This window comes from Tiliqua scincoides, chromosome 2 (assembly GCF_035046505.1).
Source record: "Tiliqua scincoides isolate rTilSci1 chromosome 2, rTilSci1.hap2, whole genome shotgun sequence".
Taxonomy (NCBI): Eukaryota; Metazoa; Chordata; class Lepidosauria; order Squamata; family Scincidae; genus Tiliqua; species Tiliqua scincoides.
In genome coordinates, this window is record NC_089822.1 from 249199171 (window position 1) to 249223388 (window position 24218).

The 24218-nt window shown below is 46.3% G+C and overlaps 2 protein-coding genes across 2 annotated transcripts in view; both read right to left on the reverse strand.

The window, feature by feature from the left end:
- LOC136641904 (zinc finger protein 585A-like) overlaps positions 1 to 18512 on the reverse strand; it is a 34713-nt gene extending 16201 nt beyond the window's left edge. Inside the window, exons 1-6 of the mRNA XM_066618005.1 lie at positions 18292 to 18512; positions 16592 to 16637; positions 15868 to 15951; positions 14677 to 14797; positions 13309 to 13479; positions 9777 to 11091 (exon numbers count right to left, since the gene is read on the reverse strand). Of these exons, the coding sequence (XP_066474102.1) occupies positions 9777 to 11091; positions 13309 to 13479; positions 14677 to 14797; positions 15868 to 15891 (1631 nt within the window). The 5' untranslated portion in view covers positions 15892 to 15951; positions 16592 to 16637; positions 18292 to 18512. The remainder of the gene's footprint in view (positions 1 to 9776; positions 11092 to 13308; positions 13480 to 14676; positions 14798 to 15867; positions 15952 to 16591; positions 16638 to 18291) is intronic.
- Positions 18513 to 23401: 4889 nt separating this feature from the next.
- Positions 23402 to 23896, reverse strand: LOC136638992 (histone H2B-like). The gene has a single exon (XM_066613016.1). It carries the CDS (start codon positions 23894 to 23896, stop codon positions 23402 to 23404), a length of 495 nt encoding a protein of 164 aa, XP_066469113.1.
- Positions 23897 to 24218: the final 322 nt, after the last annotated feature.

Sequence of the window (24218 nt, forward strand, 5' to 3'; positions counted from 1 at the left end):
TTGGGATTCTGGGTGCTGTGGTAGCCTCTCCTGAAATATCTGACTGGCCGCTGGTGGAATTGCCTCATCAGGTACCTGTTGAGCATTTTGCAGAGCTTCATCATCCGATGCCTGTTTAGCCTCTAGTGACATTTCCTCATCCAGAGCTTGTTTAACTTCTTGGAGACCTGCCTCAGTGGAAACCTCCACAGTTGTCCCAACATGGATGACAGGAGGGTCTCTTCCTCCTTCCTCTGGTCCTTCCTCTGTATTAGGTCCTGCAGAGTCCTGCTTGTCCATTTTTATTCCTTTCTGCTCTCCCCGAGCTGCAAGTGAAATTTCATTTTTTTTAAAGTGTAAAGAGATGCATACCAAGCAAGCACAACCAGCCACCAACAAGAATTTGGGCAGAAATAGGAACCGTTTCTTCAAAATGTCAGCCTAGCCGCTGCCTTTATGGCAACGCAGTTCTTAGGAAAGGAGCAGAACTAATAATGAATTAAAATGATCTTTTATACATCAACCGCATTTGCATATCCAATATTGTGGCTAGTTTTATCGTCTCAAAAGAGAGAACGGGAAAAGGCATGCCATTTCGAGGCAGCCAAGGGAGTGCCGATAGGATCTTGGTGCATGCTGATGTCACTGAAATCCACCCCCTCTCCCCCTGCCCTCTCCTTCCCTCCCCACAACACATCCCCCTCCCTGCCGCCATCTTACTGTCGCCGGTGGAGCTTCCAGAAGCCACTGCTATACACAGCGCACCTCTGGCTTTTTGCTGTAGCAGCTCAGAAGTGCACGACAGCGGCCCGGCTTCTGCATTGCCATAAAGGGTCTTGTGCTGCTGTAACATGGTTCCAGCAGCACAAATGCTGATAGGGCAAGGGCCTAAATCTCATTGGACACAACAGGAATGACACCTGAGTAGTCATGCATAGGATTGTGCTGTTACTCTACTTTACGAACAATCCATAACTCATAAGGAATTTTATGTTTTATGTCAAAGTGCTCTTCCAAACAGTGTTTTGGGGGCTGGACAACACCCTTTGTCAGTACCCAACACAAATCTTCCATGCTTACATAGGCACAAACTATACCACTGGCTTTTTGCATAAAAATAAAACCCAACTGATTTTGTATTACCAGCATCTCATGGCAATAACATTACAGTTTGAGTGTTGACTCATTTGCACATAGTATCATGTGACAATCTTGTCACCTGATGAACTGTCTCCTGTGAAAAGGGCGTCACGTCTGAGATGATGTCATGAGTCATGAAAGCTCTGTCCATGGTGCTTAAACTGTGATGACTGCTTCACAGCCCAATCCTAACCTGCACTGGAACAGGCAGGCCAACTGGCCTGCAGTATCCAGTGCAGGTTAGGAGGTGGCTGCGGTGCAAACTGGACCTGTTGTTTACCCCCCACCTCCACAATTCTGTAACTATCATGGAAGGAGGACCATAGCAAAACTACCATCTGGTTGACCATTGTGGAAACCTAATGCTGGACTAAATGGACTTCTTGCGGGATCTAGAAGGGCCCCTCTTATGTTCCCCTGACAACACTCTCAGTTGGGTTTTTTCTCACCCACTGCACATACCTTCCACATATGAGGTACAATCTCTCTGTCTCTGATTAAAAAGATCTAAGGCGGCAGGGCTGGAATGCAATGCAACACATAGCACTAAGCTAGGGGAACCAATGGGCCAGTTCAGAATAGGGCACTCCATCATAGCTTAGGTTAGTTCAAAACATCACATTCCACCAGCCCGACCGCAAAGCAGGCCTGTACTACAAGAGCTTTGTATACAGAAAGTCCCTGGTTCAAACCCTGACACTTTCACTTGAAGAGCCAGGATGGTGTAGTGCAGGGTGTCAAATGCATTTCATACAGAGGGTTGATTAGCATTTATAGTGTCTGCTGCAGGCTGGAAGTGACATCATTGAACAGATGATGGCCAGAAATTAGCTGCAAATGACAGAAGAGAAAATGTGCCAATCTTGTTCATATCTTCAAGATATGAGGCATCCCGTTTTTCATGTTGGGAGAACCCAATTATAACGGGGGCTGGATAAATTACTTATGGGCGCTGCATTCTGCCCATGGACCTTATGAAATGTACCCCCTTATGTTTGACACCCTGGTGTAGTGGTTTGGGAGTTAGACCTGGAAGACTGGGGTTCAAAATCCCCGCTTGGCCACGAAGCTACCTGAATGACTAGCTCTCAGTTTCACCTACCACACAGGTTTGTTGTGAGGACAAAAGAGGAACTATGCACACCACCCTGATCGCCTTGGAAGAAGGGTGGTATGAAAATGTGAAAAAATAAATAAATAGTCCTTGTGCGAGTCATTCCCAGAGCAAAGGGATTGAGCCTAGAAAATGCAGTGGGCAAAAACATATGCTCTGTCACTGAGTTACATTCTTTTTTAAAAGGGAAGGAAAAATGGAGAAAGAAGATAACCAAATACAGAAGAGACTAGGACTACAATCCTATCCACACTTTCCTGGGTGTAAGTCCTATTGACTATAATGGGACTTACTTCTGAGTAGACATGCATAGGATTGGGGTCTAGGCTTCTTGCACGTCTAACAGGTACACCAAGATGGTGTAGTGGTTTGAGAGTTGGGCTTAGACCTAGAAGCTCCAGGTTCAAATCCTTGCTCTGCCATGAAGCTTCTTGGGTGAGCTTTGGCCAGTCTCAATTTTTCTCAGCCTTACCTACCTCACAGGGTTATTGTGACTCCAAAAGGAGGAGAAGAACTCTGTACGCAGCCCTGAGCTCCTTGGAGGAAAGGTTGTGAAAAATAAAATAACCCCCCCCCCAATGCAACAAGCTGGAGAAAAACTATAGGCTACAGTGCTATACCCAACTATTAAGGGGTAAATGCCATTCAGATCTCTGGAGTTTATTTCTGAGTAAACATGCAGTCAGGGGTGACACTGCAAGCCAGCCCTGGAAAGAGCACATCAGGAAGTCTCAGCACAAGCCTCACTCTGTCTACTTAGAAGTAAGTCCCATTGAGTTCAATGGGACTTCCTTCCAGGCAAGTGTGCCAAGGATCGCAGCCTTTATCACCTTGCTCTGCCCGGATCTGGGAGGGTGCTGGGATCAGCTGGCTCTGAGCTGGAGCGGAGCTTCTGTGGAGTGGCGCCTCCCGCTTCTCCCCTGCCTCCAGGCGCAGCGGAGCTCTTTCTGGGCTGCATGAAGCGGGGAGGTCCCTGCGATCCCCTTCGCAGCAATCGGCTGCAAACTGAGGCTGCGCTGCGCTGCCCAAAGGGGATTTCTCAGCGGAAGAGAGGGCTGGGGAAGGAGAGGAGGGCTGCACAGGAAGGTGGCTCGATCGTTTCCTCCTCCATTTCTCCAGACCCATCTGGGAGCTGGAGCTCTGTCGATTTAACCCATGCACCATCACCTGGGGGTCTGCTGCCTTGTGCGCGGGTCCGTCTCCCGCCCTCCACAGTCACTTCGTTGCAAAAAGAGAAGCTGCGTCATCTCCACTTAAAAGGAGCTTCTCCATTTACGCGATTCTGGGATTCGATCCCCCCCCCCCTTAAACCCAGAAGGTGCAACGATTGGCTTTGCTTCAATCTTGTTTTTAATGCAAAACACTTAAGCCATTTCTGCCCAACGTTGCATAGACGCAACAGGGATCCAATGTGTACACCTGCGGGCTGGTGGCAGAAATGGGTTCAAAAGAACTGCAGGTGGCAAGCAAGGTCTTAGAAGAGGCTTTCTCCCCCACCTCTTCCTCGCCTCCAGGAATGTCTCTTCTCAGGTGATGGCTGCAATCCTAACCACACTTTCCTGAGAGTAAGCCCCGTTGAACAAAATAGGACTTACTTCCAAGTAGACCTGGTGAGGCTTGTGCCCGATGGCTGCTGCGATAGCCTCTTACATAATTGAAAAGCAAAACACAGGTCCAACCTTGTAATACACGGATTTTTTTTATACACAGATTTGACTCAACAGGAATGGCCACTGCAAATGAGAAGGAATGTGCTGATTCCTGGAGAAGGGGAAAAATGCACCCCTTTAAAATACTATTCTTACCATTGTAGAGATTTGTATCTCAACATGATGAGAAGGGCCCTTTAGGTTAAAGGAAAACAGTCCTTTACAATAGTTAGAGAGAGGGCAGCCAGCTGACAATCCAACAATATCTCTCCAACAATATCTCTCCAAAGGACTCCCTCCCTTCTTCCTGAACACATGAAAGAAAGATAATCCTTTCTAAGGGCCTGGAGAGAGACGGATTATTGGTTTGTCCTCTTAATGAGTCTACCTTAAAATCACAATGGTCAGCAAGGCTGTTTTTAAATCACTGGAGCAAAGGCACTTTGTTTTTTAAATTGATTTGCTATAGTGAGATTTTTGCCATCAGCTTGAGTTCTGGGAAGGGAACCCACTTGAATAATGAGGTTTAACCTGTATGATTTTGGCTTTGAGCAAAGAAATATTTACTTTTGTCTGTCCTAACCCTCCCAACACTGAATTTTAGTGGATGTCCCCTGGTTCTGGTGTTATGTGAGAGTGTAAAGAGCATCTCTCTATCCGCTCCGTCCATCCCCTGCATAATTTTGTATGTCTCAATCATGTCCCCCCTGAGGCGTCTGTTTTCTAGGCTGAAGAGACCCAAACAACGTAGCCTTTCTTCATAAGGAAAGTGCCCCAGCCCAGCAATCATCTTAGTTGACCCCTTTTGCACCTTTTCCATTTCCACTATATCCTTTTTGAGATGTGGCGACCAGAACTGAACACAATACTCCAGGTGTGGCCTTACCATCGATTTGTACAACGGCATTATAATATTAGCTGTTTTGTTCTCAGTACCTTTTCTAATGATCCCAAGCATAGAACTGGCCTTCTTCACTGCCGCCACACATTGGGTCGACACTTTCATCGACCTGTCCACCCCCCCCCCAAGATCTCTCTCCTGATCTGTCACAGACAGCTCAGAACCCATCAGCCTATATGTGAAGTTTTGATTTTTTGCCCCAATGTGCATGACTTTACACTTACTTACATTGAAACGCATCTTCCATTTTTCTGCCCATTCTGCCAGTTTGGAGCTTCCTTCTGTAGTATCCTTCTGGAGCTCCTCACAATCACTTCTGGTCTTCACCACTCGGAAAAGTTTGGTGTCGTCTGCAAACTTAGCCACCTCACTGCTCAACCCTGTCTCCAGGTCATTTATGAAGAGGTTGAAAAGCACCAGTCACAGGACAGATCCTTGGGGCACACCGCTTTTCACCTCTCTCCATTGTGAAAATGTTTCACCTCTCTCCAATGTGAAAAGGAAACACTCTCTGTTTTCTGGTCTTCAACCAGTTCCCAATCCATGAGAGGACCTGTCCTCTAATTCCCTGACTGTGGAGTTTTCTCTGTAGCCTTTGGTGAGGGACCATGTCGAATGCCTTCTGCAAGTCCAGATATATAATGTCCACGGGTTCTCCCGCATCCACATGCCTGTTGACCTTTTATATATACTCACTGTAAAGTGCTTGTTGAATATCACCCTGTGAATAATTTTTCTATTAAAACATGCATTAATTGCTTATAACATGGTTTTGATTAATTGGAACTTCCACAGAGATGTGTGAAGATTCAGTTCCACTGCCACTACTTGGAGTCTTTAGAACTTTTTGGTAGTCTGCAGATTCTAGGGCAGTGATTTTCAACCACTGTGCCGTGGCACACTGGTGTGCCACAAATGGTCTGCAAGTCTGCCTTAGGAGTTTGGGGAGGGTGATATGGTACTTGTTACTTGCAGAGGTAACACAGAAGCTTGTGTGCATACACATGCTGGATCAGGCCAAGGGCGCATCTAGTTCAGATTCCTGTACCTCCCAGTGGCCCACCAGATGCCACAAGGGGCTCACAAGGCAACAAGATACCTGTGTACTGCTGCCACTCCCTTGCATCTGGCATTCAGAGATAGGGCCAGACTATATCTAAAATCTGTGTTACATACAGTCATCATAGCTTATTACCTGTGATGGATCTTTCTCTATAAATCTCTCTCTCTCTCTCTCTCTCTCTGTCTCTCTCTGTCTCTGTGTATGCATCATGCAGGTGTATGTTTTAAATCAAAATATGGAATGGGCATACCTCTTCCCCCTGCTATTTTCTTGATTTTCCAGGCAGTCACATGTCACTCCATGTAGTTAGTTTTAAATTAAAAAATAACATTCTGATCGTGCATGATGTCTACTTTGACAAAACTAATTTTGTCCAGTTGCGAAAGCAAGAACATCTGGCTCTCCATGAAACTGGATTTCTGCAGTTTGTACACTTCACATTCCATTTACAACATGCGCCCTTGCCCCACCGTGGATTTCACATCAAACAGGCAAAGCATGGATGTTTATGCAAAATAGGTGCATTTGCAGAAAACATTGATTACTTGCAGAACTTCTGCGCAGGACAATATGCATATCACAAATTCTTATCATAGGTTCTGTGGTTCCTTGGTGTCTGTTTTGGGTTTCTTAAAGGTCTGTGCTGTTTTAACACCACTGTTCTGGCAAAAATCAGCAATGCCCTAGATGTGCTGCTTTATACTTTATGTGGCAATTGCAGCAACACTGGCCTTGCACACTAAACAAATATAAACCTGCCTTGAGGTCAAACATTTGGTCTACCTGCTCATTATTCCCTACTACTTTGAAAAGTGATGGTTTTCTGAAAAAGAGATGTCTAGCTACTTAAGACACTTGGGCTCCAGAACATGGGATTTTGGGGGGCATGCAAACCATATCCTTACCACTGAACTATGCCTCTTATCTAACAGAGAAAACAACACATAAAAGACACAGAATGTAACTCTGAATTTATATTTGGCATGTGTTAGGAAGCTGTAACCAGAGACTCTCAGCCATGGAACTCACTGGATCAGTCACTAGGTCTCTCATTCTAACCTACCTCACAGGGCTGTTATGACGATATAAGGGAGGGGAGAACCATGCATGCCACCCTGAGCTCCCTGAAAGAAGGGCAGAATATAAATCAAATTAATAATCACTGGCGTAGATAATTTGACAGCGGGGCCCATACAACAAAATTAATTAATGTGGGCTTCAAGTTCAACCAGGAGCCCAGGTCTACCCACCTGAAGAGATGGCTCCAGAGGGCAGTTAGAATGGGAGCCCAGGTCTACCCAGTAGGCAGATCTGGGCTCCTAGTCCATGTGGGAGCCCAGGTCTACCCACCCAGTAAACCTCAGCCACAGAGGCCAAAGTTCAACTGGAAGCTCATGTCTACCTGCCTGGTTGACCTGGGCTATGGATTTAAGAATGCTCATACCCCTCCCTCCCAAACACAAACACTGGATCCATCCCTGACTCAGTGAGATGCTGCCCTGCATCTGGAGGTTCAATGTAGTCATCATGGTTAATAACCACTGATAGACGATAATCCACCGTGAATGTTTAGAATCCACTTTAAAAGTCATCTAAGCCAACAAAACCCAACCTTCCCACCAGTGGGTTGGTGTCACCCGGTCTGGTAACTCATGGTGTCACCCCCATTTATTTATTTTACTATAGAACAGTATTGGTTACCAAACCAATCAGTAACCAACAAAAAAAAAAAGTGGCCAAATTGATGACACTCACAACTAAATAGGAGTTTGACTGTTAGCTCTGATACATGGAAAAGGGAGCTGACTTATGATAACTAGGCTGTGTCATAATAACACCTTGTTAGCTCTCGTAACACTCAGGCTCATTGGTCAGTTTTGAGTTAAGCAAATCCACTTTTTGTGACATACGGCAATTGTGCTTCCTTTTCTGGTTATTTGGCTATAGCTTTTGATAGAACACAAATATTTCAATGGGGTTTGTTTCATTGCATTCTGCTGTAAATTATGATTCAAATGGTATATTCCTTGAATTATTTTCGCCCTCCTCCATTTGCTGTTCTCCCCACTGTACTCTACTCTGTGTGTGTGTGTGTGTGTGTGTGTGTGTGTGTGTGTGTGTGCGCGCACGCGCGCACCTTGGACATCTGCTTTCAGCAAAGTGGGGTAGAAATCTTTTAAATAAATAAATAACATGATGGTATTATTCCTAAAGATCACAATTTCCACAATTTGGTTCACAAGTGGTGTCACCCCCCCAATAATGTAACGCCTATGTAAACTGCCTTGAATAAAGTCTTGAATAAAGACCAAGAAAGGCGGTATATAAATACCTGTATTATTATTATTATTATTATTAATAATAATAATAATAATAATAATAATAACAACAACAACACCTTATTGGTTCCATACTGTGTCATAATAACATCTCACTCGTCTGTTTTGAGTTAAGAAAATCTACTTTTTGTTACATAAGACAGTTGTATTTTTATTTTTGGGTTATTCAGCCATAAGTTTTGACATGGTTTTTTTTCCATTGCATTCTGCTGTAAATTATGCATTGAATGGTATATAACATGATTGTTTCATTCCTAGAAACTGCAATTTTTACAATTTCGGTTACTAGAGGTGTCCCCCCCGCCCCGCAGTTTGGCACCCGGGGCCCACAGCCCCTTCTCTTCCCCCGTTTTGATGCCACTGTTAATAAAAATACAATTGTATTAACAATAGTAGAGTTCTGCCCTTTACACTTTGTGCTTACTGCAGGAAGTACCGGAAGAGCAGTCCCAAATACAACTGGAACATGCATAAAATATTGTGTGACTGTAAGGGTCTGAAATGAGCAATCCACTCACACTAGTCTCACACATATCACTGCTATTTAAGAAAGCACAACATGAATAACAAAGTAATTTTTTTATTGTCACATGATGCACGTGAAACAAGCCTAGTACGGAATCCAGGACATCAGTCCTACACACACACACACACACACACACATACACACACCCCAGCAAAAGTTCCTGTGTGAAGGGAAGCATCCAATAAAGAAAGTCATTTTCCCTAGAGCAGCTGCTCTCTTTCTTTTTTCTGTAGCAAGGTCAGCCATGGAACAGAAAGTTACACTGATCCTGAAGGACCCCACCTGCCAGTCAGGGTCAGGGTCAACTGGTGCATCCTTATTCCCAGAAAGAGCAATTTGGAATGCTCAAAGCTGCCACAGCACTTTCTGCCCAAAGGCTAAAGAGCAAATGCTTCTTCGGGGCAGCGTAGATGGATTACTGGGGTCTACTGGAGCTTTAGATTTACTCTCAAGCTAGAGAATCTGCAGCATTCTATGCAATGTCCAAATCGTGACTGCAGTTTCCTCGCACATTAGAACAAAAATAAGTTTCCCCCATAAGCAGATTTTGTTGTGACAAGCAAGACAAAATCAGCTGACAAGGAAACCTTCCTTGAAGTTACCATGGAATCCGGCCTGTAAGGATTCTCTGATGTGAACTAATCAGAATAAGCTGGTTAGAGCCCCTCCCACATGAAAGGATTCCAACCAGGTTCTGGTTGGTGTAACTTTGCAGTGTGTATTTCATCTGCACCATCACCATCACTGCTCATTACCATCAGTAATGAGCAGTTACTGCTATGTGGAACTCAGTGAGGAACAGGTGTTCATGAACAAGGGGAAGGAGGAAGGGCTAGCCACAATTCAATGGAAGGCGTTCCAAAGCAAGGACAAAGTCAGATGAGACGGTCAGGTTAATAAAAGGCAACCAGATTCCCAGACAGGTAACAGTCACCTGTCAACAGTAGAGATGAGAAAACCTATTTGATCTGAAGGACCCTAGTGGGGCCACTGTTCCCATGGTGGAGCTTCCGATGAGTGATGACGTTGGAGCTCTGGCTGAAATTCTTCCCGCAGTCGGGGCACATATAGGGCTTCTCTCCTGTGTGGATTCTCCTGTGCTTAGTGAGGGATGAGTTGACATTGAAGCTCTTTCCACAGTCGGAGCAGACATAAGGTTTCTCCCCCGTGTGGACCCTCAGATGCGTTGTGAGGTGGGCCCGCTGGCTGTAGCTCCTTCCACAGTCTGGGCACTCATAAGGCTTCTCACCGGTGTGGATTCTCTGGTGCCTGGCCAGGTTGGAGATGACAGTGAAACTCTTGCCGCAGTCCCCACAGATGTAAGGGGTTTCCCCTGTGTGAGTACGCTGGTGGGTGATGAGATAGGAACTGGTGGTGAAACTCTTCCCGCAGTCGGCGCACTTGAAGCGTTTTTCCCGGCGGTAGGCGCTCTGCCGGTGCCTGGTCAGGTGGGGCCGTTCACCGAAGCTCTTCCCACAGTCTGTGCAGTCGTAGGGTTTTTCCACAGTGTGGATTCTCTGATGAGCAATCAGCTTGGAACTGATAGTGAAACGCTTGCCACACTCGGGACAGGCATAGGGCTTCTCCCCTGTGTGGAGTCTCTGGTGCGTTATAAGGTTGGAGCTGCCACTGAAGCACTTCCCACAGTAATGGCACTCATAAGGCTTTTCGCCCGTGTGGGTCCTCCGGTGTTTGATCAGATCAGAGCTAACGTTGAAACTCTTCCCACACTCCAGGCACTGGTAAGGCCGTTCCCCCGTGTGGAGGCGCCGATGGGTGATCAGGTGGGACCTCTGGCTACAACAGCGCCCACAGTCAGGACACTGGTAAGGCTTCTCTCCTGCATGACTCCTTTGGTGGCGCAGAAGGTTGGACACCACGTTGAAGCTTTTCCCGCACTCGTTGCACACGTATGGTTTCTCCCCGGTGTGGATCCGCCGATGAGTGATAAGGGCTGAGCTGTGGCCAAAGCCCTTACCGCAGTCAGGACACTTGTAGGGCTTTTCCCCGGTGTGAGTCCTCTGGTGGTGAATGAGGTCTGAGAAGATGCCAAAGCCTCTCCCGCAGTCAGTGCACCGGTGAAGCTTCTTGTTGCCATGAAGTCTCTGGTGGGCAATGAGGTTTGAGGGCCTGGCCTTCAGGATTGTTCCATGCTCCTCGTTATGGATAGTGGACCCCTGGAGAATCACAGAGTCTTGAGCACCCCCAAGGATTTCCATGTAGGGAGGGGGATTAGCCCACCTCTCTCCAAGGTAGCTTTTCTCTTGCTTCCCTCTAGCTTCCCCTTCCTTAACATCAAGGGGCACCCTCCTTTTGCAGGCTCCCACCAAGGGCACGAGAGACTCCACAACTTCCGGATTCTCTTCATCGTTCTCACTGCCTGAAAAGAAAATGAAACATGAGTAAGTCATGTACGTGTTTTTATTTCAAGCTAAAAATGATCTTCAACAACTAGTGGGCTGGAAGAGACTCCAAAGCTCTGATATTTGGAGTCCTCAGAAAGGGCTAGTATTGCATCAGCACTTGCATTGGTCCAAACTGGTTGGTGCTGTGGTCTCTCTGGGTTATGATAAGAAACTATGGCAGCCAGCACTATACTCAAATGCTTTTGCATTAAGGCTCATTTTTTGTAGTAGTTACAGAGTGGGATGGTGCCCTTGGTCTTGTTTTTGGTAAGAGAACTGAGCTTAAAGTATAAAGTGTACAAAGCTTAGTGTACAAAGCTTAACTTTGTACACAACGTACTGGCCTTTTCAGCCACACTAGACGCTGTTCCAGAACCACCATTCAGAGCGCAATACCATAGTCTTTCGAAACTGAAGGTTGCCAACACAACCTGGATCTGGAACAGCTAAACGATACATTTTGATAGAGACACATGAATACATCTCTGTCTCTTTCAATGTTTTTCAAATGGGAGGGGTGCTATTACCCAATTCCCACAATTTAAACACAGAACCCAATCCCATGCTAACTGCCAACCAAACCACTGGGTGCTCCGTGCTTTCCCGCACTGGCATAGCAGTGCCAATAGGACATGTGCTGCATCCTGCAGTTGGGTGTCACTCACGGAGGCCTCCTCAAAGTAAGGGAATGTTTGTTCCCTCAGCGCTGCATTGCCCTGATGTCAGTGCTGGAAAGCACTGACATAAGGGGTTAGGATTTCGCCCTGAGTCAGTTAGTAGTAAAGGATCCTCACTTCACCCCATGGAGAAACTGGGACTAGAACAGGAAAAGGATTAAAAAAAATGAGAGAGTTAGAATAAGCACATCTAAGGCACATTTAAAGGCAGCAAGAAAATAATAAAGTTAACTAAGGGCCTGATCATAACTGGCCTGAGTAAAAAGTGCTGGGAAGCAGTGTCAAAAATGTGCCTGTGACACTTACCACAGGTCCATGCTGCAGCATGAGTCCATGCTGAGCCAGTGCTGGGCAGAGGATGGATGAATGCCACCCATACTTCTGGGTGAGTGCCAGCTGGTGGAGTAGTAAGTAGGAGTGGGGGTGTGTTCCGAGGCAGGGGGATGGGGGGAAGGTGTGGTGGGGAGAGAGCAGGGCAGGAGGTGGCAAAGACAGTGGCAGGTCTGGGAGACCCAGCATGGGAGATCTCTGGGACAGCCCTGTTAGTGAAAACATATAGGCAAACTGCCTGTGCCTATATGCTTCTATAAATGGGGCAATTGGCTAGTAAGTAGTGGCAGCAACTGTTACCTTGTACATGTCTGATCTCAGAAGTTAAGCAGGGTCAGGCCTGGTTAGTACTTGGATGGGAGACTGCCTGGGAATACCAGGTACTGTAGGCTTATACCATAGTCTTTCGAGACTGAAGGTTGCCAACCAAATGGGGCAATTAGCAGTGGCACTCTTCACCAAGAAAACAGTGCATAGAGAAAGGGTTCATTGAGAAAGGTTTTTCACACACCTACACAGGTTTGCAAAAATTTGAAAGAGATGGAGGTGTATTCACACATCTCCTTTGTATCATGTAATCTTCTTACGGAAAAATCTTCTCATAGAAGAACATAACATGTTCTTATGGAAATATGTAATAGTACAGCTTAGGCCCTGGGAATATACCTTTCTTCCACCTGAAGCCATTTTGTTTGGGTCAGAGTGTTCCTCTTCTGTGGAAGTAATTACAGAGGTCTGTGGCTGAAGGCCAATGAGTCACTGATGTATTTTTCTGCGATATCAATGCTACAGCTTTTAATAAGTAGGTGCCATATAAAGGAGGCAAAGGCCTTCTCGATGGCATCACCTTTGCCACGGAAGCAATGGTGAAGTCCTGGTTTTTTTAGGAAAGCCTTTGGAGTGAATTGGTGAATTGATCTGTTGACCTGGCTACTTTGTATTGCTATTAGATTGACCTTGAGTCATTCTTTAAGTGCTGTTTTGATATTGTGATTTGTTTTGCTGCGATTTTCTTTGTTAACTTTTTATTAGAAAGAAAGGTGGGCTGGAGACCTTTTGACAGACAGACAGACAGACAGACAGTGAGAGATAACTACTTTTGGTCTTGGATTGCATACGGACATTTAAAAGGGATTGGCTAGGTAATGCTCCAGGAATCCGGTGTTTGCCAAGTTAGCACCTGACCTGGGAGCAATGAGACGGAGCAAGGAGAGCACACAAAGACTTCCTGGGAATCCCAGCTGTCATCTTCATCAGGATCGTTGCTGCCTTTTGTGTTCTCAGCTTCTTCTGTGCACTGACCCCAGGATGCTTCTTCCCCTTCCAGTTGGGACACCCCAGCAGAATTTGGGGATCCTGCATTTGACAGACCATATCTTTTGTCAGGCAAACAGCAGAATTCTTTTCTGAGAAGGTAGATATTCCAGTTAGCACTTTTTTTGCCAGCTTCTTGTGCTTCTGGCACAACAAGCAGAAATTTCACAGGTGGTGCTTTGCACCATGGCTGTATCTTCATTGCAGGATAAGCATCCTCAGCTGAATTTCTACCTGCCAGGCAAAAGTTAGAGGCACAAAAGCTGTACCAAAAAAAAAAGGGGGTGGCAACCTTACAATCCAATCCTAACCTGGCCTGCCCCACATCCAGAGCAGGGTTGGAGTGGCTCAGCCTGGAGCAAGGAGAATCATTTCCCCTTACCCTGTGTCACACTGTAGCATCCCCAATGGGGCTACTCAGATCTGCGCCACCTCAGGAGATGGCACACATCTGAGCAACCTGGAGCTGCTCAGGCAGCCCAAGAACAGGCTACTCCAAGCAGCCCTGCCCCCTGCTCGACCCCCACCCAACCACAGGCCCGCCCTCAACCCCACCCCAGAATGCTTCCCTCCCCATGCCCCCTCAGATCCCTGCACCGGCCTGATTCGGCTGGCATAGGCCTGCCTTTCTGCCGGCCCAATGGGTCTTGGGCCAGTGTCTGCAGACAGGCCTTCCCGCTCTCCCAGTGGTGCAAAAGTGCTTTACAGCACTTTCACGACACCATTGAGCCAGCACAAGAAACCTGCGCCAGCCCAACACGAGTTTGGGATTGCAACACGAGTCCTTATTCTGTTTTCCCCCTTCACTCTTAACAGATCATTATCTATGTGTTTGCAGAAATACAAGTCTCTGGATGGGGAAGAAGTACAGATGAGGACATTGATGAAAGTTATTGGGCTCTGCCCCTGTAACTAGCAAGAGGATAATCTGGAGAGTGCTTGGGACGAAATGTTTCTTTACAGAGAAGTTGGAGGGTGCAACAATAATGCAACAAATTGCATTATTGATGATGTATTTCTCTCTCCATCAGTTGGTGTCACCTGCCTTCTTTCTTCATCTCTTCTCCACTCACCCCCAATGCCCCCAGGACAAAGCACAGAGGCAATAGTTTGATTCCTGCTCATTCAGAGGACAATCTCAGCTAAGAGGCAATGAAGAGTTTGAGGGAGGTCCTGGAAACCTAGCCAGGCACTATACAGGGCACCTCCGAAAGAGGTGGAAAAAAATGGCTTCTTTACCTGGTGATGCAGCACAGTCTTCTTCTTCCCCCTCTTCAGCACTGTTTGCGGAAGATGCCTTACCAGGATCAGGCAAACCCAGTGTTTTCTCTCCATCTTCTTCCTCAGGCGGACCCAGCTCCTTAAACAACAAAGGAGTTGTTCAATACCTGCTGCCCCAGGCTGACTGCAAAAGGCAGAATCAATTTCTGTCCCCTCTGCTTACTGTATTGCATCACCTGATTCCAGGCCTGCATGTGTGCCATGCTAAATGAATGAATGAAACTCTGCCAAAGCAATCTAAGTTCTGCACCAAGAAATGCTAAATTTTGCAATCTCTATAAACTATACAAATTGACAGGAAATGTGCAAAATATTGGGGTTTTTTTTGTTTTTGTTTTCGGGTTTTTTTTTTCTTTTGCAAAACTGACACTAGAATTTTCACTATTTTGCAGATTCAATTTTCTTTTTGTTGGTCAAGCAGCAAGAGTAGGTCACTGAAGTGTTTGGAAACCTCATTGAGCTGCTTCTGGAACTTCAGTAGGCACTGATCACTGTCAAGCATATCTTTTAAGTCATCATAAGGGCTATCAACTTTTTTTTTAAAGAGCGAGCGAGCTGAATTTTCAGGAAGCTGAATTCTGTATTACCACATTTGGAAGTGGGACAAATATATCAAGATCCTTACCATTTTGTTTAGCTATGTCTCCGTGGTATTTGATTGAGCTGCTGTTGAGAAATTTCTCATGGTTGTATCCCACACTGAGGGGAATCAAGGGTTGAGTTTAGGTAGCTGTGGGAAGGAGTTGTAGCTCCCGTGTTAGAGGATATGTTTTGCACATTGAAGATCCTTCTTCAACATGTTGAAGATCCTCTTTCAATCCCTCAAATCTCCAGGCAGGCTAGAAAAAGACCCCAATCCAAAATGCTGGAAAAGATGCCCCTAGTGACTATAATGGGCCAATGGTCTGACTCGGTATAAAGCAGGTTCCTATGTCCATCAAAGTGAAAACTACAAGAACGCAACAGTGCTGTTGCACATTTTCTGTTTGTTTCGTGTTGGCTTGTGCAAACAAAACGTCTGCTCAAAATTTATCACTTAGATTGACCTCTTCATTCACTACCTAATCTGAAAAAACCTTATTCTATGTGCATTCAGCTGCCTTCTCCCTCTGCCCGAAAATAGTGATGTCTTCAAAATGCCCTACCTACCTGAGCCCGCTCTGCTGTGGCCATTCTCTCTCCCTCAGCAGGATGCACTGACTTGGGACCAAAAAGGGGCCATTTCTTGGTAGCCTGTTTCAGGATAGGAAAAGGAAAAAAAAATAAAAGGAATGGGGAAAGTGATTTCAAAAGGGCTTCAGTTCATTTCATTTCCTTTCCCAAGAATCAGAAGCTCTTTGCAGGTTTCCTTGTTGGGTCTTCACAAGCATTTGATCTAATCAAATCATCAAGGCATTGTAGTCCTTTCAGGGACAATTTCCAATTCAAGTGCAAGAAAACCATGAAGACACTGCTTTAGGGATTGCCCTGATAATGACCCCCTATGGCAGCACATTTCCTAGACAGAAAGCAAGGGGTTTCTCCTGTCACTGCTCTTCAGTCTTACTGAAGAAAACAAGGGCAAAAATGCAGTACATCTTTAAGCTGGTATCTCCAGGTATCTCCTGAGGAGTGCAGGTACTAGGTAGCCGGAAAGATCTTTGCCTCAGATTCTGGAGATGCACAGCCAGTTGGAATATAGACAATATTAAGCTAGATGGGCCAAAATGGCTAGGTATAAGGCAGTTCCCCAAGTTCCCAACTGCGGTTATTGCAATCCTTGGGAGTTTCACAGAAAACGTCATCAGACAGAAACAAAGTGCTCTGTGAAACTTGACATGTTACACACTCATGCAACAAGTTGCCCCCCCCCCCCCCAAAAGCATTATCCTACCTATTTTGTATTTCCTGTCCTTCGGGACCAATTTGGCAGTCATCATCTATTGAACAAAGGAAAACTATTCAGCCAAAACACCACCAACAAAAATAAAATCTTTGCAAACTGCACCTCATCATCTTGCCATTTATTGTCCATCCTTCTCCATACTCCTCCTTTTTCTCCCTCCTCCAAGTGCTCCTTCACACAATACTTAGATACCCCTTCTGTTGCAAAAGTGTGTGTAAAGCATGATGTGCGGCAGATGTTTTTGTGGCATGAATATAGAAGTATCATCTGTGCAAGAATCTGCCTTATAATTCTGCATAGGAATATGTGCAATCTGTGCATGGATTGTCGTGTGCAGGACTTGTTGCTGCATGTATACACAGACTGTACGTGTGACTGGCAACTTGTTGGCATCCTTCAGTCTCGGAAGACTATGGTACGGCGCTCTGAATGGTGGTTCTGGAACAGAGTGTCCTCTCCAGTGCGCGAAGCCTGGGTAAAGTAGAAATGGAGGATAGACTGTTTCTATTCTATGGGCAGGAGGTCTGGTCTAGAGGGTAGAGTCTCCATTGCCTGAAGATTAACATCCACAAGGTCGCCAGTTCGAGGCCACCGGCACCGTGCGACCTTGAAGCAGCTGGCAAGCTGCAGCTGAGCTGTTCCATCTGCTCGGAGCGTGGGAGGATGGAGGCCAGAATGTTAAACCAGATCGGAGTGTAACACCTTGAATGTAGTGGTTCTTGAAAGAAAGAACCTTCTTTCAATTTGTAAAAATCCCTGCGTGGATTTAATAAGCCTGCCTATGTAAACTGCCTTGAATAAAGTCTTGAATAAAGACCAAGAAAGGCGGTATATAAATACTGTATATTATATTATTATTATTACTGTTTCCCATGCAGCAAATCCCCCCTTCTCCACTGAAATGGTCCAATGGAAAGGCAGAGGCCAATACGGTTGGTTCCAGCGGCGTCGCAGGAGTTGCCAGAACGTGACTGTGTTCAGCCATGAACTGCCTCAGGGACTCCGGCTTCGGATTTTGCCTTGAGGTTGACTCCTGAAGCCTTTTGCATAACTGGATGTAGCCACAAGGCAGTGAAGGTTTGGGATCAGAGTTTTCCTTCTCTCAGATGAGCTGCCTTCCCAGGCTGATGAGTCCCATCTACCCGGTGGCTGTTTGGTCGACTCTTATGACAAGTACAGCCAAACTGAGGGCCTATTCTTATCCCCCAGGGGTTTGACTGGCAAATACAAGTATTTACATGTTAATAGCTAAATCGTGTAAGAAATGCTGTAAGGCAAAGGAGTTGGAGGTCTAACTGGAGATGTGGGTCACTTTTTTAGGGGATCTGCACTGACCATGAAAGCTCACACTAGGCGACTTTGGGTCAGTCTCTCTCAGCCAACCTACCCCCCAGAGTTGTTGTGAGGACTAAATGGGAGGGGGGGACGACGACTAGTTTAATATATACTATCCAGAGCTCCGATGCAAATCCAGATGATGGTGATGCAAATGAGCAAATAAATGAGAGGAAAGACCTTTGCAACAGAGATTGCAAAGTCACTCTTTCAAGTGATTCAGAAACACACACCCCCCCCCCAGGGTAGTCAGCTGATGGTGCATCCTCAACAAGGCCGAAATAGGAGAAGAGATTGATGAAAGCAAGGGCATTTGGGAAAATTGCTCCCCTACCACCCAGCTCCACAATTACCTAGAGACTCCGGCTATGCAAGAGTTAATCGCTGGGACCCTCAAGGGGCTGGATTGGTGACACTCAGTCTCCACTTGGGTCCTGCAGAGGAGGAGGCGGAGATCAAGAAGACTGTGTGTTCCCTCCACCCCCAACACTGAACTGCCCAGTCTGGGTTGCCGGATCACAAAGGGGCTTTGCTTGCCAACCACTCCAAGTGCGGAGGAGCCCCATGATTTCCGATCTGCCTACTCTGGGCGATCCCTCCTTCCTTCCTGCCCACCTCCCTCCCCACTGCTGCTACCCACAGCCCTTTAATCAGCCTCGGTTACTCCAGCCTCTTCCTGTGTCGGCATTAAAAGCAAACCCGGCTGCAACAGTCACTGTGGTGATGGGAAATGGGGGGGGGGGAAGGAGAGGGGAGCAGGAGAAGACCCTCCAAGGCACAGCAGCGCCCCCAGCACATCTGAGCCACCACCGGGTTCCCAAAGGGACAGGCGCCTTATGTGTTCATAAAAATGTACAGATCCATAACCATGAGTCTGGACAACATCAACTGGCTAGAAAAAAATATATACTAGGTGGGGAAGGACCCTAAGCGAGCCTGGTCTGTTCCCTATCCAGAGTCTGAGATGCAGAAATCTCCACTGGAGGTTTCTTTTTCAGCATGGAGCAGTGGTTCTCAACTGGTGGTATGTGTACCACCAGTGGTACGCCGGGCAGTGTTGGGTGGTACACATAGCACCCACCGTCCGGCAGTGAGATTACGACAAGTGCGTCCAACGGCAATAGGAAGCGAGAGCTGGCGGGCAGAGCTCTAGCATGCAGTTTCCGAGCGCAAGAAAAAGCTCTTCCGCACACCCTGAGCCTCTTACTGATCTTGGAAGCTCCCATCATGGTCTTCGAACCTGGAAGTAACTGGCGATGACGTCATTGCTGGTTACTTCTGGTGGTACGTTTGAGGACAGTGTGACAGCAAATAGTATGTTGGAGGAGCAGCATTGAGAAATGCAGGCATGGGACAAAACACCAGGGCCTTTTCTGTAGTGGCACTCAACCTTGGAAACTCTGTCCCATTCCTGGCCTTGGATGGATGACAACAAGAATTTTTATTTCCCCCAGATGATTTGGTTCTGATCAGCTGTGGAAGGAGGCACGGTTGATGTGTCAGGTTTTGTATTTATTTCGGATGGTGGTTGGAGATGCTTAAAAATAGGATTTATTGGTTATGTTTTTAATGTATGACCAGCTGAGGCACTGCAGAAAAGCGACAGGACAAAATGACCAAAATGCAACAGACCAAAATGTTGTTTAGGGGCTCCTACAAGGCTGCCTCTACAAAAGCTATAGACATTTTGTAAAGTGGAGATGACTGGGGGTTGGCCCAAGACCACCTGAGATGGCATGCCAAATGCCGCCCCCCCCCCCCACTATTACTTGTGCGAAGATTGTGTGTGGTGAAGTGCCAGCCTCTGCCCTTCCCATTGACTTGATTGGAAAAGGAAGAACAGGGTGGAGCAGAAGAGAAGACTGACTGGCTAGAGCCTCTCTAACTCATCACACATCTTCTTTTGCTCCCCTTTCCTTCTCCAAGCCAGGAAGTGGGGGAGGAATAGTGGTACTGAAGGCCGGCCAGGGAAGAGAAATGCCTCCCCCAATCTGCTTCATGAGGCAATTGTTTCAGTTAGTCTCCTGGATGGACCAGCCTTGATCCTAGTGCCACTGCATTCCTTTGACTCCTGTAGGGGCTTCCAGGCCTGCTGTTTTTCTCTAACACACACACACACACACACACACACACACACACACACACACACACAGAGAGAGAGAGAGAGAGAGAGAGAGAGTTAACTATTGGCAATCTTTCCATTATTTTTTATTGCTCTAAAATTCCTTCAGGGAAACGGAAGGTATTAGCATAGCTGTGCTACAGTCAAAGTAGCAGGGCATTTTGTGCCTGCAGTTGTACCATAGGGTTGTCTTCCATGCAGTTTCTCTGCTGTTGAACCAAAGTTGGCCAATCATGAAAGCTTTCCCCCAGGGCATAACTAAAGGATGAAGCAGTGCATTTTAATAAGCAATACAGGGCTTGGTTTAATATGTTTCCCCCATCCCAGGACCAAGCCAAGATCATGCTATTTTGAGCTGCCATGCCATCTTCCATGCCATCCTGAGGTGGCATGACAGATGCTTCCCCCTCACCTGATGATATACCAGCCTCTGCTCCTTCCACTCTCCAATGTTCCGGCTCAGCACACCCCTCCCCTCCACATTTCCTTGTCTGTCCTCCTCTTCCTTTTCCAATCCAGAAAGTGGCAGGAGAACAGAGAACAGCAGTGGAGGCAAGCAGGTGGACAGATATGGGTACCCTTCACCACTTTGCTACCTGAGGCAACTATTTCAGTTGGCCACATGGATGGGCTGGCCCTGGGACACCTACTAAAAAGTAAAACAATTATGTATGGTATGGATTTAGTGGGTCTCACGGATGGGCAGGATCTGCCCCACACCCTTTCTATCACCTATACAGGCAGTGGTATAGCTAATGATTGTGTAACCCAGTGCCAAGCTCAAAATGATGCCCCTGAAGTGATGTCATGCCCAGGTTTTTAAAAAAAGGCAAAATAGGGGAAAATCTGCCTCCTTCCCCTAGCAGCTTGCTGCCCACTTGCCGTGCCGACTCACCCCCCATATTAACACCTTATTGGTTCCGTGCTGTATCATAACAACACCTAATTGGCTCTCAGAACAATCAGTCTCATTGACTCATTTTGAGTCTAGTAAATCCAGTTTTTGTTACATAAGGCAGTTATTGTTTTTATTTTCTGGTTATTTGGCTATAACTTTTAAGAGAATAGAGATATTTTGATGCGATTTGTTCCATTGCATTCTGCATTAAATTCCATATCAAATGGTATATAACACGATGGCATTATTCAAAAATACCAATACAATTTTGCCCACTAGTGTAAAGCTCTGCTTGTTGCCCCGTGCAATTGCTACACCCTGCAACCCCTTAGCTACACCACTGTGCACAGACAACAGAGGGCTTAAAAGCTGCAGGAGCAGAGCTGAGGTTTCTTCTCCTTCTGAGCAGGAAGAAGACATCAGAATTCCCCAAGTATCTGTACTGAAACCAGAGCTACATTATTAATATATTTCCAAAAGATCCACAATCAGGCATCAGCCAAATTTGCAGAGGGTACCATCCATTCTGGATGGTGAAATTCCAAGCAGACTCTGAAGGGCTCAATAACGATATTTTCAAACTAGGTGAATAGACAACTGAAGGGTAGGTAAGAAACAGGTGAGGAAAAAGCAAGAGGGGGGAAAAAAAGTTCCGCCAATCCAGTCCCCCCCCACCGCAGTTCCTTTCCCTCCCTGCCCCCACACTCATTTCACCCTCCCTCCACACACACCCCTCCCAAAAGAAGTAAAAACAAAGTTGGTGTTGTTCCCATCCCATAAAAAAGAAAAAAAATCTGATTGAGCAGAAAGGCAGAGCTTGAGGGGGATGTAGGGTCAGGATTATTTTTTTCTCTGAAAATTAATTTTTTTTAAAAAAAAAGAGCAAGAAAAGACTAGGCTTGGGCAGAAAATGGAGCTCAGGATCAGGCTTCTAATTTTTTTCAGGCTCCTTGAGTCAAAGCAAATTTGTTGAGCCTTATATGGGCATCTTGAGAGGCACCTACAGATGCCACCATCTTCTGAAGTGCAGAAGGCCTGCATGTCATTCTATACAGCAAGGTAACATAGACAACATGATCTTGGTTTGCCAGTGTTTCAGTTTCCTGCCTCCTAAATCTGTTCTGTTTTTCAACCAGCTGGAAGTTTAGACAGCTCCTTTCATCTTCAGTTCATTCCACCTCCATGTGTAAATCTTTGACCTTTCCCTCAACTCCAAATGCTAATTTTTATACCCTCGGAGAAGCAGTGCAGCCATTTTTAGATTCTGCGCAACTCTTATCGTGCACTTCCTGCAAGCAGCAATCCCCAGCGCCAAACAGCTGCTAACTTTGGTGTGAGCTGCACTTAAAACGTGGTGAAAATTTCTCCCATTTGTGACTGTGTTTTGAGTTGTTGAATCTCTTAAAAGTTTTTAGTATGTTGTATGCCATTTCTAAGGCAGGCTGTACTGGAGTTCGGAAGTGATAGACTTGGAAATCTCACCAAACTGCTGGGATTTAAATTATCCGACTTCTATTTAGTGTTATGTCACTGATGCCCTTTTTAAGTCAGTGTTTAATATAACTCACAGCCCAATCAAAAGTGCTGTCTCTGCTGGTGCACCAGCTACTGTGCTGGCCTAGAGTGTTGGGAGGGTGTTCCAGAAGAGGGGAATGGGTGTCACAGGATGGGGGGAGGGCAGGATGGGAGGAGACAGGCCCAGGAGGGGGATATCCCTTCCCAGGCCTACAGTGTTACATGGGGCTTCCCGGATTTACGCCAGTGACATCACTGGTGAAGTTCCAAGACGTCCCATTGGGCTTTATCCAGAATAAGAGGACAAACATCTTGAATAGACATCCAGTCTCCTCCTAACCTGGGCTGGATACAGTGCAGGCCATGTGGCCCAGCTGTGCTAGCGCAGGTTAGGATTGGGCTGCCCAGCATTTTCAATTGCTAACCAAACCATCATTCCCCAAATTAACACACAGATACAGCAACACACTTCAATGAATAAAGCTGCAAAAATCCTGGTTTATTGGAAGAACATGATGTTTCTTTTCCTTTCAGTAACCACCTCACAATTATTTTTCATACACGCACACACATGATCACGGTGGTTTTCTCCACTCAGTCTCTGCTGGTCCTGGTTCACAGTGAGAGGAAATCTCTTAGCATAGATGCAGTCCCTGCAAGATATCATCTCTCGTGGATTCAGTCCTAGAGCAATGGTCCTTCCATAGTTTTTCATTAATGGCATGACTGGCAATGGAGGTGAAGCTGGTGTCGTAAGAAGTGGTAGATCACAGGACGGTTTGTACATGTTCAGGCAGCAAAATATTTTAAAAAGTCTTTCAAGTACTGTATTAGGCTCTTTTCAAAGCAACTTTTGGTCTTTTCAAAAGATCTTTTGGTCTTCTCCCTTCTTGTGAGTCCAGCCAGGGAGAAGGGGAGGGATGTTTCTCTAAGCGGAATTGGTGGTGGTAGTGGTGGTGGTGGTGGTGGTGTTGTTGGCAGTTGGGGTGGTGCTGGTAGAATCGGCTGTGTGCTTGGCCAGCTCCTTTGCCATGGCATCCTTTAAGAAATTTTGTACATCAGCACAGCTGATGGAGGACGGATCATTCTTCTGGCTCAGGGTCTCAACCTCGGTTGCCACGTGGTTGTATAAGTCTGTCAGCAAGGTCTTCACCAGGCCTCTGGCCTTGGCCTCCATGCGCACCTTTGGCATCTGTCGCAATATCTTGGATGCAAAGAGCCTTGGGGAGCAGATCTTTTTCTGTTCCCTGCTTGCTGCCTTAGCCCTGGAGGTCTGCTTGGCTTTGCGACCAAGGTGAGACTGAGTCTTCTTAAGTTTTCGAGCCTGGAACTTCTGCTTTTGCTTGGCCTTCTGGTGCTTTCTTTGGACTTTATTCTTCTTCAGGGTCTTGCCTTTCTTTTTAACTCGTTGTTTGGCAGCCATTGTTCTGTCCTTTTATCCTTTATCCTCAAGCCTCTGGCTTCAAATGTTGCCAGGCTTTTGTCTGGTACCATCAGATATAGACAACAACATGCAAATGAAGGGCCAGCATGGTGTGTGCTGATTGGGTAGCATCAACCTTTGCTGTAGCCAAGGCACCATTGTGACACTGAATGTGACTATGACCTATTCCTTGCTATAACCATTTATGAAGTTTGATAGCGCCGCAGCTCATTGGCTCTAGGAAGATGATAACTTCACTTTGCAATGCTAATTTTGCAGTAAGATCAGACTTCATCAGCCATTGCCTCTATCATGACCACCT